Source organism: Siniperca chuatsi, linkage group LG3 (assembly GCF_020085105.1).
Source record: "Siniperca chuatsi isolate FFG_IHB_CAS linkage group LG3, ASM2008510v1, whole genome shotgun sequence".
NCBI classification, from domain to species: domain Eukaryota; kingdom Metazoa; phylum Chordata; class Actinopteri; order Centrarchiformes; family Sinipercidae; genus Siniperca; species Siniperca chuatsi.
Genome location: NC_058044.1, coordinates 15,259,772 through 15,275,315, shown reverse-complemented (window position 1 = coordinate 15,275,315; position 15,544 = coordinate 15,259,772). Strand labels below are relative to the sequence as shown.

The 15,544-nt window shown below is 40.5% G+C and overlaps 1 protein-coding gene across 6 annotated transcripts in view; it reads right to left on the bottom strand.

Annotated features, from left to right (window-relative positions):
• The window catches only part of dlc1 (DLC1 Rho GTPase activating protein), a 93,279-nt gene that overhangs the window by 19,136 nt on the left and 58,599 nt on the right, over positions 1-15,544 (bottom strand). The window contains exon 1 of one of the 6 annotated variants that reach the window (XM_044191016.1): positions 6,237-6,559. The exons of 4 other annotated variants lie outside the window; for them this stretch is intronic. In XM_044191016.1, the coding sequence (XP_044046951.1) occupies positions 6,237-6,249 (13 nt within the window). In that variant the 5' untranslated portion in view covers positions 6,250-6,559. Of the gene's footprint in view, positions 1-6,236; positions 6,560-15,544 lie in introns of those variants that run through there. One more of the 6 variants, XM_044191017.1, reaches the window with a different exon arrangement.

The window sequence follows — 15,544 nt, the reverse complement described above, 5'->3', positions numbered from 1 at the left end:
GCAGTGGTTTTCGTTGTTCACACAGAGATCTCCACCAGAAAACCTCTGTGTGGAGTCTTTTTCCATACGACACATACCCACAGGTATAGATATAATATATGCCATTTTGTGACATTTTAATATTTTAAAATGCTTTAGTTTGTTTTTTTGACAACATACGATGTTTTGTGAACACGGTGCTTCCCTCCAGCTTCTGTTCCCTCCTTATGCCAATATGGAACATTTAAGGAACCTCTGTGGGTTAAAATGCATATAGGAAACAGTGTTTTACATACATATCAGATGTATGTTTCTCAAGTGTCCATCAACACCATTACTACAGTCAAACATGTTCACAACGCTTCTCCAACACCGCCAGACAAACTCCTCCATAACCCCCTTTAAACACAAGGTGTGACATTTGGACTTGTTATGCTAAGTATTGACTGAATGTTGAGGTCCACTATGTTAGAGGAGCCATGGCGATATCTCCCAATTATCTGTGAAAGCCCTTTAGTTAACATATGCCAAATGGCTGCCCACACTCCAAGCCTCTTCAATTGCTCCATCACGCCCACAGCCAGCAGTTAATGGAGAGAAGACAGAGGGAAACATGTCTCCAAGCCTTAAAGGAGCTGACTTTACAATGTCTTCTTTAGTGGAATGACAACAAGTACAAATGTAGCACAACCTTGAGAAAAACGTGTAAACCAAACCAGTAGAACAAAAGCAGGAAAAGACACATCCATTTCAAATTCTAGAGTCCTTGCATTTAGACATTATAGTGATGTCCTTTACACTTTTAGTAAGGGTGCTATGTTTGGCTGAGCATGACTGGGCTAATAGTAACCACTGGTAAAGAGATGCAGAGTAGTTTATTTTATCTTTGAAACACCAGTCTGGCAGTTCACCACCTCATTTCCAGGCTGAATTACACCAAGGAATTGTTCTTTTTTTAGCTCAAGCTATAAAAGGAGAACAGACTGTGCCTGAAAAGAGACTAAAAACCTTTTTCGTATTCTGGTGGTGAACTACGGAGATAAAACAAAAGTAAATGTGTAATAAATAATGTCAAACAAATGAGACATTAACTACCGGGAATTGACTTGACGTGGACAAAAGAAAAGTAACCATAACGTTCTGTCAGACAGACAGAGAGGTCAAAAGAAGACTACTGCTGCAAAGTCTGGGCTCAACCATATATGAGCATTTACATACCAACAACAAGCCTAGACGGCAGACAAACCCACTAACAACAAGGTGTGACACGACCAAGACAGGGTCTCCCCTCTGCCACCGCAGGAGCCAGCACTCCCGAAGCAACCACTGTGACACCAGCATGCCGAAGTGTCAAACAACACATTAACAACTATGTTTTAACGTTATTTTATTTGACATATGAGCTCTATTTTTCCTTATGATTGTGGAATGGCATGTCTCAGAAGCTATGTGTTTGGTGGGTGTGTTGAGCCTAGTATTTTTGGAGCATAGCGAACCCAGAGGAACGTAGAAACCAAAGGGTAATTATACCAACATTCTTGAAAGCAAGCACAGCGTAGGGCTAGAGTCTTGTTTTTGCTTGTGTATCTATGTGTGTGTGAGTGTGTGTGCACATGCAAGTTTGTGTGTGTTTGCAAAGACCAACCTCATGTTTAAAGACAAACCACTCAAAAGACAGTAAAGCTATTGAAATGCAAATTAGACATACAAACACATGGTTAGCTTTCCACCCCCAAACCCCAAAAAGAGGGCTATGGGATCCATTAAGTGCCTTTGGAGGGAAGCTATCCAGTGACACGCCCCACTGGGCTAGAATGGGTGTCAAATCTACTTTACAGTGACATAATGTGAACTGTGCCTAGGACACAAAATAATGACAACAGGATTCACCACGCAGATGGATAAAACTGAATAATATTTGTCACTGCACCTCATTATGTCTCCATTCATTCACAGAATGAAGCAAGGATATTATTCTATCTTTTGTTTTTTCTGCAGGAAGTGGACAGGGGCATGGGGCATCTGGTACAAACAGCCTAACAATAGAGCCGCACACACATACGATCTTATGTATCTGGAATTTAAAAAAAAGTTGGATCAACATAGCCATAAAAGAGATTTACAAGAATATCCCAGGCATTCCAGCCATAAAAATGTCATCATACAACACCCCACCCAAACCTTTACAATTTTGTTTGCTTCGATAACTTGAGATTCATGGGTGTATTTTATTTTTTGTCTTCCCTCACTGTCCACCCCAATTCCTTAGCCCCCGCCAGGGAACTACCTCACTTCCTCTTCCTGCTTCCCTCACAGGAAGAGAGCCGAGCAGTGCTGCAGTGGCCGCTGACCACCCCGGCTGTAAGGCCCTGCCTTCGTTTGTTCCTGGCCAGATAATAGGCGGGGAGTCAGCCAAGACAAACACTGGCTCCGGTGATTGTGTGTACTTACCAAACGTCCTCTTGGTTAAAGGTAGCTACAAAGCCACACTGGACAAATGTATGTCTTACAGCAAGGACTTAGCACTTAAACATGACAGCAAGAAATGTCAGTCACTGACTTATCCTCAAATAGAAAACTGAAGTTCACTACCTTGATAATGATGGTGATATTTACATCTACATGTGCCAAGTTGGCTGAAGTACAACAGATTACAAATGGGAAAGGAATCATGCCAGCACCAGTGTTTCAATGCCAACTACAGCACTGAAAATAATACTAATTATGGTACAGTTGACCACACATTTCCTTATGTGCAGTGTACTTTCTGGAGCAGCCCATTAAGGACACATTCCTTTTCATGTTTAGATTTCATTTTTTTCATGTAGAAACAACTGTTAGGAATGAAAGCAAGTGCAGATAAATGTAGCTATTCTAAAATACACACCAGTCCACAAGAACTTTGTCAGCCTTTTGTCATTTTGACCCCAAAGACTGCAGGCTACTATAAGAGCAACATAAGGTATCATCAGCATGTAATTCCCTGCAAAAGGTAACCTCTGCCTCCTAAAACAAACCTTTCTCCTGTTTGGTCATCTTATTACCATCACCGGTTGTGGAGACAGTCAGACAGACAGACAGACAGCTAGACATGTTAATATATGAATATGAATACAGACCACACCAGAACTTCTGGTCCTGCTGAGGGGACCACACAGGATGTCTGAAACATGTCCGTCAGGTGGGACAGAGAGACAGATGGATATGTGGCTAACACTGAACTAGCCTCACAAGGACAAGCTACCTGGAATAAATGTTACCTTTTTCTGATAATTTAGATACATTTTAAACTAAATGTATTACTTTGTGGACAGAAATGCAGACAGATCCTCTCAATTGGAAGGAAAAAGTAAAAGCCACACATTAGTTCTGGTTGATGTGAATGAGCAAAAACAAAACAGTGAGACACACTCCTTCTCAGCAGGAAAGAAGATGAGAGTGATTATCAGCAGATAACATGACTAATAAGCAAAGCCAATGTTAATAGAGATTTCATATGGGTCAAAAGGGGCTTTTCTCCTAAAATATGGCCAAAGCTGAACTGGTGAGCAGCCAGTTAGGGTTAAGCTTCACCCACTGCCCAGCGGTATCGACTTCTAAAATTATCCATCAGTCTTTTCTTTGCGTTCCTTTTCCCTACTCTCACCCTCATCTCCTCTGCTCTCTCTGCTTATTTCAACTCTGCTCGGCCCTTCTCTTCTCTCCTTTCCTGTGGCAGGAAATTCTCACAATTGCCGGCCAAAGTTTCCCTCCATCGCAGGAGGCAGCGGGGTCTGGCTTGGCCGAGTCTGAATGCTCAGCTCCAGTGGGAGTTTGTCAGCAGCTAGCAAACAAAGGATGCTGCTCCCCACCTCAAAGGCTCTGCTACATTCACGGCAAACTGGAGGTCAAGAGTCTGAATACAGTTATCACTGGGGCTGGGTCTTTGAAGTTGGCAGATAGAAAAGAATGCTTGACTAACAACTGTTGTGAATTGAGGTGGCTTATCTGGAATTACCCGATCATCGCTGGGTCTCAAAGTGCCGACTATAAAACAACCCATAGGGTTCTTATCAAATCCAGGTCTGAGTGGGTCACTCTGAAGGAGCTGCAAAGTGGGTCTAGACAGGTGATGTGATAAATCAGGCCAGACTCTGTGGCTCAGCAGTAATCTACAACAAGCAAAGCCAGGAGCCTGGATGCTGGCAATGTTTGTCCTTCACCTCAACGGTGACAAGGACAAACTCCTCATGTGTTCATGAACTTGAAGAACATGTTTCTGATTATTCATGATCTGACACTTTGTGAAACTATTTCATGAATGGTCACAATGTCCTAAACAGCTTGAATCGGTATAGTAGCATCAGGACAACTGGAGACAACAGTTAACATGACCAACATAAAATCCCTCCAGTACTCTAGTGGAATGCAAAGATGGGCGATAACAGATTTTCTTCCTGATGGGTATTAGGTTTTGTGATTCCATGGTTGAGACAGCTGGTGTTCCCTGAGAAGGTCTGGCTGTTAGCTAAGTGAGACGATGCCAGGAATATCACCATCTGGCTGGCCTCAAGCCCCCCTGTTGACACACACATGAAAGAATAATGAGGTTACTACCATGGTCCGTTCCAGTTATCTACAACCAGCCGGGGCAGGCACGAATGCACAGCCACATATCTGTGCAAACACACAGCTGGCCCAGATGGATCATTGCAGAGCTAACCCCAAAGGCCCCTGTGCTCCCTGACAAAAGATTTATGTTCACACAGAGGGCCCTAGCTGTAGATCAGGTGACCAGGCATATTCAAAGCCTCTGATAAGCTTTCCACAGCCAGATGACAGCCTACCTGCCAGGGTACCCCACACACACACACACACACACCCTCCGATAACTATCCATTCTTTAACAGAACCCAGGACAGCCCGGTACCTTCAGCACAGGGAAGGTAAGAGCAAAAATTAACATGTGTGTCTCACAGGACATGAAGAAACAGTGCACCAGCTGGATGCAAATCTTTCAGATAAGGCCCCAACTCACTTCCTGTTTCACAAAGAGTGCCAATGAAGTGTGTTTCCTTTATTTGCTCTTCAACCACAACCACCAACTACCTACTAAACTGCTAAACCATCTGGTCCCATTCCTGATAATGAATAAATAAATTAAGAAATAAAGAGACATGCAGGAGGAGAAAGACAATGGGTGTACAAAAAATAGTGGTTCCTAGTATATGTGTAACTGAACTTTTCTTCTGTTGCAAAGAATCATTCATTATAGATGTGTGGAAGTATGGTGTCAGTGTCATACAGTCTCCATGTTAGTAGTTACTGTAAGTATTGTTCATTCAGCTTGCACCATGGTGTCTGTGTGTGTCTTTGAGCACGTTCTTCATGGTAATATGGCTCAACTGAACCTGGCTGTGCTCATATCTGTTCCAGACCTGAGGTAGTTGATAAGGAGCCATGTGTTGGAACAAACAGTTAAAACAGTTGAGAGGAAGCTCCTGAGCCCACAAATCAAGTTAAACCTGCCAGCACAGGACTGAAAACGGCATTTCATACAGCCACATCACATCCCCTGAAATTCCCCCGTTAACAAAAGGTCGGCAGTCAGGCAAAAGGCAGAGACAGTTAAACAAACTGCAGGCACTGAGATGGCAAAACTGTCGCGGACTGGTACGATACCTTCTGATAATCTTAAAAGACACTAAATACGACTCAGGCTGAACATTCCAGTTCACGACTTTGTTTCCACATCACGGATCAAAGTTTCATCCAATTCAAACCGTGGAGTGTGTGCCAGTCTGCCGGTTGCTCCCTTCGACTGCATCTGCGCGTAAAATGGAAGATTTTAAACAAAGATTTGTATGAAGTCAGAAAAGCATACTCCACAGAGTCGTGCGTAATTTGCGAAAACCTACAAGTGAACGAAACGTGGGGGTTTTCAGTGAGTTGTGAACAGGAGTGGGGACATTGGAGACGCGGAGTTATGCGCAAAGTGGGGAGATTTCTTATCTGACAGCCCGCAGCGTTGCGACTTAAAGACGACATAAAGAGTGTTTTACTTTACAGTAAAATTCAAGCAAACATTCAGAGTCTTAAATAGTAAAAGTAACTAAAATAAGCACATTGTAGACTACTAATTCAACAGGTAAGCTACACTTCTCCTGGATAAACATGAAACCGCTTGAATGTAGGGACATATTTTTACTTTGAATAGAAAACCATCAACAAGTATTAATTTCCAAGCACATAATGTAATCGTTATGGAATTGACTTACGTGTTAATATCATGTTTTAATGTCTCGGTCGCGACCAGCCTCAGCATAAAACCAAACTCCCGGTTGCGCCTCGGCAGGCGACGACTGTCCGGTCAGGTCTACTCCACCGTTAATGCGAAGCCCGCATGATAAATCCAGTGTAAAGAAAACTCAAACTACACAGCCGGTTGTGTCCTCTGTCCTCTGACCTTTGCGCGAGACAGTAAATCCATGGTTATAATTTGATTTGGCAGCGATAAACAGAATCCCACAATCTTCAAATCCTTCCAAACACTGTGAATCCCTGAATGAAGCGGACCCCAGTAGTAATGTGAATAGAGAGTAGTGTGATTCAAGCTTTAGGAATGGGCAACTCTGCCGTGGCTCCACCCCCCACCCGCTCCGCTGCTCCCCACCTGATAAGGAGCTGGAGATACACAGATCCACGCAAAACAACCTCAGCTGGTTACAACGTGTATAGGGAAGAAATTTATAACGATTACAATAAGTCATAATAGCAAAGCGCACTAATCATCACCAAAGCGGCTTTTCTGATTACTGGTATACACCTTATCTATTGTTCATCTTCTTATCTATTAACGTGTGTTCATCTTCATAAGATTTTTTATTTGTAACTAATTTCAATAACTGATCTGTTCTTAAAACTATGCTTTACAAACCCCTTATAAAATCGAAAGGGATTAATTGGGCTCCCCAGGATTCCCCTGTATTCATTTCAGCTCCTGCCTCGTCTGAGCCTAACCACCTCCCCTAATAGGCAACAATTGACTCGGAGGTTGGTAGCCAGTTTGCATATCATTAGAAAATACTGGAGACAACTGAGAGACGCTGTTTTGTGACGCGAGATTAGTCTGAAAAGCGCAAGTGGTGCAGTGAAAAGAGAACAGTTGCAGGTATGGTAATGCCTTTGGTCCTGCCCCTGTCCATGGCGCGCATGACGCACGCACACCACCTCAGGTTGACTCGACAATAACAACACATTTAGTCCTTAATGCAGGGAATATTTTATATACGTAAAATATATATATATATATTAAAACATGATATATATATAGTCTTGATGATGTTAAGACTTTGATAGCACTACACTTTGATCACACATCTACAAAAAAAGTCAATATAATAACTATAATTAGTAATCACTGTAACAATAGCATAAATCTAAATCTGTATTTCTTGATACCCTGAGGGAATAGGGCTAGTTTATATTGAAATGTAATTTCTATCTCTTTTTTTCCAGACAGAATAAAAGTAGTGGTTTTTGGCACCTGTATAATTTACAATCCATGCCTCATTTGAATAGAAAAAATGTTGATGCCTTGCTGATATTTTTCAGATTTAAATGGAATTGTGTGCCTGTGTGTAGAAGGGTCACACATTACTCATTTATAATTAGTCTGTTTCAAAACAGCCTGTCCAGTTGTTCAGTTTTCCCCTATTATCCTCTATTTGCAGGGACTTTTCATCCACAGTTTTCCAAGAACTCCTCAACGACGTCAACGTTTGGCATCAGCCAGCTCTGTGTTATTGCCATGGTAACACACAGGCTGAGATGGTACGACAAGGGAAAGCCAGACGAGTCACCATGTGGCAGGGAAATACATGTAATCCAAAGATTGGACTGCAAGGGGGGAAAGGATGATGCAGAAAATCCTGGCTAACTGTGCAGTCTGTTTTTGGCTGCCATACTGGTCCTCAACCAACCAAGTAACTCAACCAAAAGAGATCCTGCCAGCTATTAAAGTGAGCAAAATCATGAGTCTATACAGCATAGGCATTTATAAGAGGGCATAGGAATCATTTGAAATTTTTGCATATACAAAAGTTTTTGGTGTACTAAAATAATACTTTTTTAATACCCCAGTCTCAAAAATACAAACATGTTATTCTACAAAACACTTTTTTCAAGTATGCCTGCATAATGCATCAGTGTTTCATATTCTGTTTAGGGGCCCTGGAAAGACCAGGCCATTTTCAAAAACAGCATTGTTTTATCACCTTGATAGTTCATGACCTTTCCTAATCTTATGACAATAGCTTATAAACATGATTTTGAACTGATGACATGATTCAGAAGTCTGCTACAGAAAATAACATATTACTTCTGTTTGAGGTCTCAGAGACTCCAGCTGTAAAACCTGGTTAAATACAATGGATTTTCACATGCTTTATATCTGAAAATTGGCGTTGACAGAACTTTTTGCGTAGCTCTACCCCTCCCAAATTCCAAGTAAGTCTATTTGGATTTCTGTTATTGGAGTTTAATAACAGTTTGTTAAAAAAAGTCTAACAGACAATTAAACAGACAAAGATAGGCCTCTTTGGTGTTTAATTGACTCCAAACAAGTAGCTTCATCATGTAGGATGACATACTGTATACATTTTTTTGTCTGTGGGTGACTTTCGGCAAAAAAGAAAAAAAGAATATATATGGATATGCCCATATAACATATAAAACAAGTCCTGCAAAAACAATGACAATTTATGGTAATTTCTATATTTTGCCCGCTCCGTATTTGAAGGGAAAAAATTGGTTGATTTTACAATTATTATTATTTCTACGCATACAGCATTGGGGTCTGTAGGAACCCAAACAGAAGTAAAGTCAATGTCAACAAAACACAGGGGTTAACACAAGCAGCTTTACAACAAATGTATGCAATCTAAAAAAAATTGCCAAGTTTCCTGATTTTCTGCTTTAGATCAGGAAATATTCCAAGAAAGAATAAGTAAACAATACTTAATATGACAAAGCATTCAATACAGTTTTCAATACTTGATGGAATACATTTTGGCCAGTACTCAAAAAGTGTTGAGCTTCACTACCCATAAGCATATCCAGCTAAAGCATAAGCATTATGTCATCAGATCAGCACTAATATCAGTGCATAAATATCAAATAATACGTCAATGGAAAATGTGATCTTATGAGCTCATAAACAGAGTAAAACCTCTTTGCAGATTTTTATCCTAAATCTGTAACCTGAAGGGAGGGAGAAAGATAATTATGGACTGTTAGTGTGTGTGTGAGAAAGAGAGAGAGAAAAAGCAAAGAGAGGAAGGAGAGATGAAGAGAGATTACCAAACAAGGCCAAATCCCCGAGCCACAAAACCCGACCACCCAGAGGCTGCACCCAAAACCCCAACCCAAAGCTACCCTCGGCTGAGATGGGTCAACAACCCTGCGCAGAGTTGATGGGGTTTCGACTCTCAAGTTGTTTTGTGGTGATAAGTACACAATAATGTCAGCAACTGTTGATGAATGTGTGTGGTAAAGTGTGAGAGATCAGACAAGCAGACTGCCACTGCTGCCAGTTGCTCTGGGGCAAATGAGTGTGTCTCTTTAGAGCGTCTACAATTTTCATCCATCAAAGCTCGCCAGAGTCAGGCGCTTGTTGGGCTTATGATTCAGATACGATCAAATGCACACAAGTATAATGAGGGCTTTGGACAAAAGAGAGGAAATAAGAAGATGCATCAGTGTTACAGCAGGCAGACACATGGAATTAAGCCTGCATTAAATGTAACTTTTCCTTAGAAAGGGAATACAAATAAACACTTTTACCTTCAAGGCATACCATAAAGGAAGTTTCAGTGGATTAACTTGGGATTCATAGTCAGTTTTACTCATGTCTAGCTGTTCAAAATTATCACTTCTATTTTGAAACAAAAAAAAGCCCAGGTGCAAAAACAAAATAAACCACAGACATTTGATTTGAATTGGCCTCATATGCTCCATCAACTTGTTGCTGCTGAGTTGTTGTGTGAAGCTACTGTTGTAGGTCGTAAACTTTACAGTGTCACCTCTGACCCTGAGACAAGGAGGGAGGGGCTGGAAGAGGAAAATAGAGAAAGTGAGCACGAAAAGAAAAACATAGACTTTAGAGAGACTTTATTGAGCCAGAGATAGACATAAATAAAGAGACAATGGAAAGATTAAAAAATGACAGACAAACACAGAAACAGAAAAGTGAGAAAAAGATGAAAGATGTTCCCCTGCCATGGAGAGCCCTCCTCTGGGCATGCCTTGGGGTTTATGCTCCCCTCTTCTACCATTCCTAACCCCAAACAGCGGGGCCAGGTTAGGGTCAGTGACGGACGTATCAGTCCAACACACACAAACACCTAAGGCCATGTCAACAACGACTCACAAAAGAGATAACTAAATTATGGGATGCAAAGGTCATAGCGGCCATCCTGAAATAGAGATGAACATGTTAGGTGTGTGTGTGTGTTTAAGTGTCTTAAGGGCTATAATCTAACAGATTTTTTTTTTGGTGGTTGAGAATTTCAGATAACAAGGCCATAAAGATGCTTGTCACAATCGATGGGTAGGTCATAAAGTAATCAATAACAGGGAGGAAAGGGGCATTTACGTATTTATTACAATGCTACTTTGTCAATTTACTGTATGTATGTGTGATTGTGTTTTATTCAGAGGCAAGGTACTGCCACTGTCCTTGAAACTTTAATCTAAATGCCTGCAATGACAAGCGCGTGTCCTCTGCCGTCCTCTCTGAGAGAGAGAGAGAGTGAGTGGGACAGAGGAGGGAGAGGAATAATCTTTTCATAACAGGAATCTCCAGAAATAGCTCATCCATGGTCTTGGGGATCAGCGCAAAAAGACACTGATTAGAAAGAGAGAGAGAGAGAGAGAGAGAGAGCATGTGCTTCCATACACACAATGGCGAGGAGGAAGTGTAAGGAGACAGAGGCTTGGACCAGCACACACACAAACACACACACAAACAAAGGAAGTGTGAAGCAGACAGCGGACCAAATGCCTCGCCGACACCCTCTCCAGGCTTTGATGGACTGACCACGATCACAATAGAGGCAGGAGGCTGAACACACACACTTACACAAACAATGGATCGGTGTTGTACTATACCATGTATTTTTCAACCAGGTGGTGGGGTTCAAAAAAACAAAAGCTTTAAGTTGGACCTTCCATTTATCAGTGAAGTTTTACTTGTCGACTATAGCAGTAAGGGTCTATTTAGATTAGGGCACAAGTACAAAAAAACACTGAAGCAGGTAAAATGAACCATTGACGAAGAGTTTGCCAAATCTGTGCATTGTGCCAGGATAATGGGCTTTTAAGTGATAGATTCTTGTATATGGTTTTGTCTGTAAGTTCACTTGAATGCATACACATGCACACATTATTTCAGGGTGGTTAAAAAAAAAGTAAGCACAGGATTTCACATTTAAAACAAAATAAACTACATCACGTTTCACATTCAGTGGTGCTAAGCTAAGTGCTAGGTTTAAGGTATCCTGGATAATAGCCTTCTTTTTAAAACAAGATTGATTGTAAAGAATCTTTACACTACAGACATATTCCCTTATAAAATCTCAAAGAACCAAAGAACATCATCAAAAGTATCAGCCTTTATGTCTGCAATTCAATTGCAGATGCTGAATATGAGTACAGATGTTATAGGTGCTATTTTTGCACTTTATGTATGTCAAATGATCTTACTGTATACCAAACACACATGAATAGACACACATACATGTATGTATGAATGCACACTGGCTCGTCAGCATTTTAATACATGATCAGAGAGCCAGAAACTCTGCCACAAAATAAAGTCCTACGTGTGTGAAGTCAGCAACACTGTTCCAGTCCTCTTGCTAAAGGTTTCTCCTGGAAGTTTATTGTTTGCTGTATTTGGATCCCCATTAGCTGTTACCTTGGCAACAAGTACTCTTCCTTAAGCCCATGTAGAGCACATAAAGAAGACACAGAAATACACATGTAGATGTTGATAGGGTTTATCCACCATAAAACCAAGGATTAATGATAATCTGTGGGTTTATGGTTGCATTTTAGATGCTAGTACCTAGTACCTAAAACCCAACCCAGGACCTGAGCCAGACCGGGCCCAACTGCATTGCCATACTGTAGGTCTTGGACCTTTGTGTCAATATGTCTAATACAGAGTGGATCCGTGCGGACTCATTATCAGCTCTGGTCATGTGGTGCGTCATAATCACTATATAAACTGTTCCATAATATATTAGTTGTCAGAATCTGCTGAAAATTTTTACTCAACTGACTGTAAATATTTGAGCATGACTGCCATCTGAAAGGAGTTAAATCACTGTTTCCCTGTAAAGCGCTACCATATGTGGCTTCTGCTCAACCTTAGAGAGGTAGAGAGAATTATTGGCCAACACTAATGTGTAAATGCTAAAGCAAACAGTGTGTAAGTTAACATTACACACACACACACACACACACACACACACACACACACACACATATATGTAAACTTAAACACACACAGAGATAAATACACAGGTGTGCAAGGACTTTTAGATACTCTTTTAGATAGTCTTTTAGTCTACACATTCTCTGCCAGATATTAAGTATTTCACCCACAAACAGGGATGTTGCAAACAGAGTATGTTGCAAAAAGAACATTCCAATATTGCCCACCACAACCTAACTAAATATGTGACATTTTAACATCAGTGATCAAACGGGAACAAGAAGGCTCGCGATGCCACCATCTGTATACATAAGCTTTCTGGTGTTAGACATACTGTAGTTTATTATATTAATTCTGTATATTAAATTTGCTGTTCTGTTCTTTTATATTTAAAGTTCAGTAAAATAACCACAGCTTTTGTGAAACAAAGTCAGTAGTATTTTAAAGACATTTTTTCACAAAGAAAGCTCTGGATCACCAGGAAATCCACTGATCAGCAGCCCTCTCTTATGTCCTGATCAAGATAAAGAAGCCCAAAAAAGAACACACACACACACACACACACACACACACACAGCTAAAGATTATTGCTCATATTTTTCTTATTAGTCATGCATGGGGAAAGAAGATTAGTGATGGTTTGCTTTAGGGTGTGAGAGGGATGGCAGAGGAAGAGCAAAACCAGAGGGCAATTGTTAGAGGTTTTGGAAAAAGACACAGTGGTATTAAGGAAAGAAAATGTTGACATTAAAAGCTATATTCAGTGGATAAAAACAGAAAAAACAGACTAGAACAGGTTGGGAGTAAGCATAATATAGTACATGTACAATAAAGTTGGTGAGATGAGATTGTAGAAAAAAAATAGGAGAAACAAAGATTAAGTGGACACACAACAAAAAATAAAAGCTGACATTTATCATTCAGTGTTACAGGTACATATTATGTAAGTGGAAACCTCTATTCCAACTTTAAAAATCCTGTAAAAAACTGCTGTGGTTTTTCTGCATAACGCTGGTTGATTATTGCCATTAATCTCACTGACTCAAAAACAACATTTTATGGTACAGTGCAGATGTTACTGGCCTAAAGTGAATGAACCAAGCTGGTTCGATTTACTTCTACAGGCTCTAACACTGGAGAAATGGCATTTCAACACATAAAGACTTACAGTTAGTGTGTGACCACATTTTCTAAGAATTACAAGAGGTGGAGGTCTGCTTGGCAAACCAACTGAATGCTTGGGGAGTGGTTAATGATGCCAACCATATAGCCGTGAAACGAACACACAGCAACATTTTGAGCTGTGCTGCAATGCCTGGAAATTTCCAGAATTCCTATTCCAAACCAAGTGAGGTATTATAATTACTATTTGGAACAATTTTGTGCTCCCCAGTGCCCGATACTACAAACTGAACACAATGGTTCATCAACTACATCAAAATAATTAAATCAAGACTTGTCATGTCTTATTCATCCTATATGACTTTAATGTTCACAAAACTAGAACCAAAGTACTGTTCCTTGTAAAAAAAACATTTTTACTCTGCCTGCCAAACTTTCATTTGTTAAGCCTTTACTTTCCATATTAGTGCTACTCTCTTGCCTTGGAGAGGAGACAGAATGAAAAAGTTAGCAAATTCTCAAATAGCAATTGGTCAGTACAAATTTCTTGACCCTATGTATAATATCTGAAAGACATCCCCCACAAGAAAAGTGTCAGAAAAAAATGGAAATTTGAACTCCATCTGCTGATGAAGATCATGTGATATGATCAAAAGCTTCAGAACAGGCACGAAATGGACCTTGAGGTAAGATTGTTTTGTCCACGACATCTTCCCTTAGAGCTTTGATGGCTACCATATGTGAATCCCAATGGGCTCTAGTGTGGATTTTGCTTCATTAAAGCAACAGCCGTTTTAAAATAATTATTGTTGGACAATAAAGTAATGACAGCAGTCCCTAAGAATGTAATGTCTGTTGATATTGTCTGACATCCTGACGAATTGTTCTGGATACAGGCAGACTTGGCATACGGCTGGAGGAGTTGGCATGGGTGTCAAACGTATGCCAGCTATCTTTCAGCAGTAATGAATTATGGGTCCTTGGTTGCAAGATTTAAGTTGCAATGAGATGACGAGCCCTGCAGCAATATTGTGGAGGGTTAAATGTGTATAAATGAGGAACAAGGTGGGAGTGGATGGATGTCAGATGTGCCAAGGAGATGTGAGATATTTGACATCAGCGTGAAAAAATTGGTGCACATGTTTGTGAATGCATGCCTGTTTTTTCTTATGTTATTTTCTTTTAAATATATGACTGTGTGTCCTGCATGTGCACGCTCATACTGAGGTGTCCAATAACATCTTTGACAATAGAAAGTGCAGAACTCTCTTCCCTTGTCTATTTTCTTTCCTGTTTTTGACTTTGTCATGGAGTCCTGGACAAGTGGAGTGAAGACCAAATTCCAAAGTACCATATGTCCATTCTCTCTGTGTGCAGAATCAGCCAGTGAGTAACACAGGAAGTTGATGCTTTAGTCTTCCCTGCTCTGACCCGTGACCTCCTTTGAACCCTGACCTCTAGTGAGCCACGTGACAAACCATGCAGACATCGCGGCTGTCATGACAAACACAAACCAGGTTCAGCCGGGAGATTATCACTGATCCAGAGGCTTCTTTGCAAAAGTGCACAGAGCGGGTTTGAATTTCAGTGATTTCTTCCAGCTCCCAACTTCTTACAGCTTCTGTGTCTAGTGTCATTTTTCAGAAGATAAAACAAAAGAGTGCTACCTCAGATCAAAGAGAGATGGGATAAAGGACAGACACACCATGACAAACCCTATACCAAAACCAAAAATAGTGCCTAAAATCAATTTCACATCTCTTCATTGCAGAAAACCTTGATAAAACTGAAACTTTGTTTTGACACTACATGAGCCAAGATGAAAAATCTTCACTTAATATACCTACTAATATATATAATATATAATGTATATTTTATTGAACATTTCTGGATACGGAAATGATTGCTGAACCAAACAGCATACATTTGGTATTTATGTCTCTTGCGTCCGTACCAATCACACAC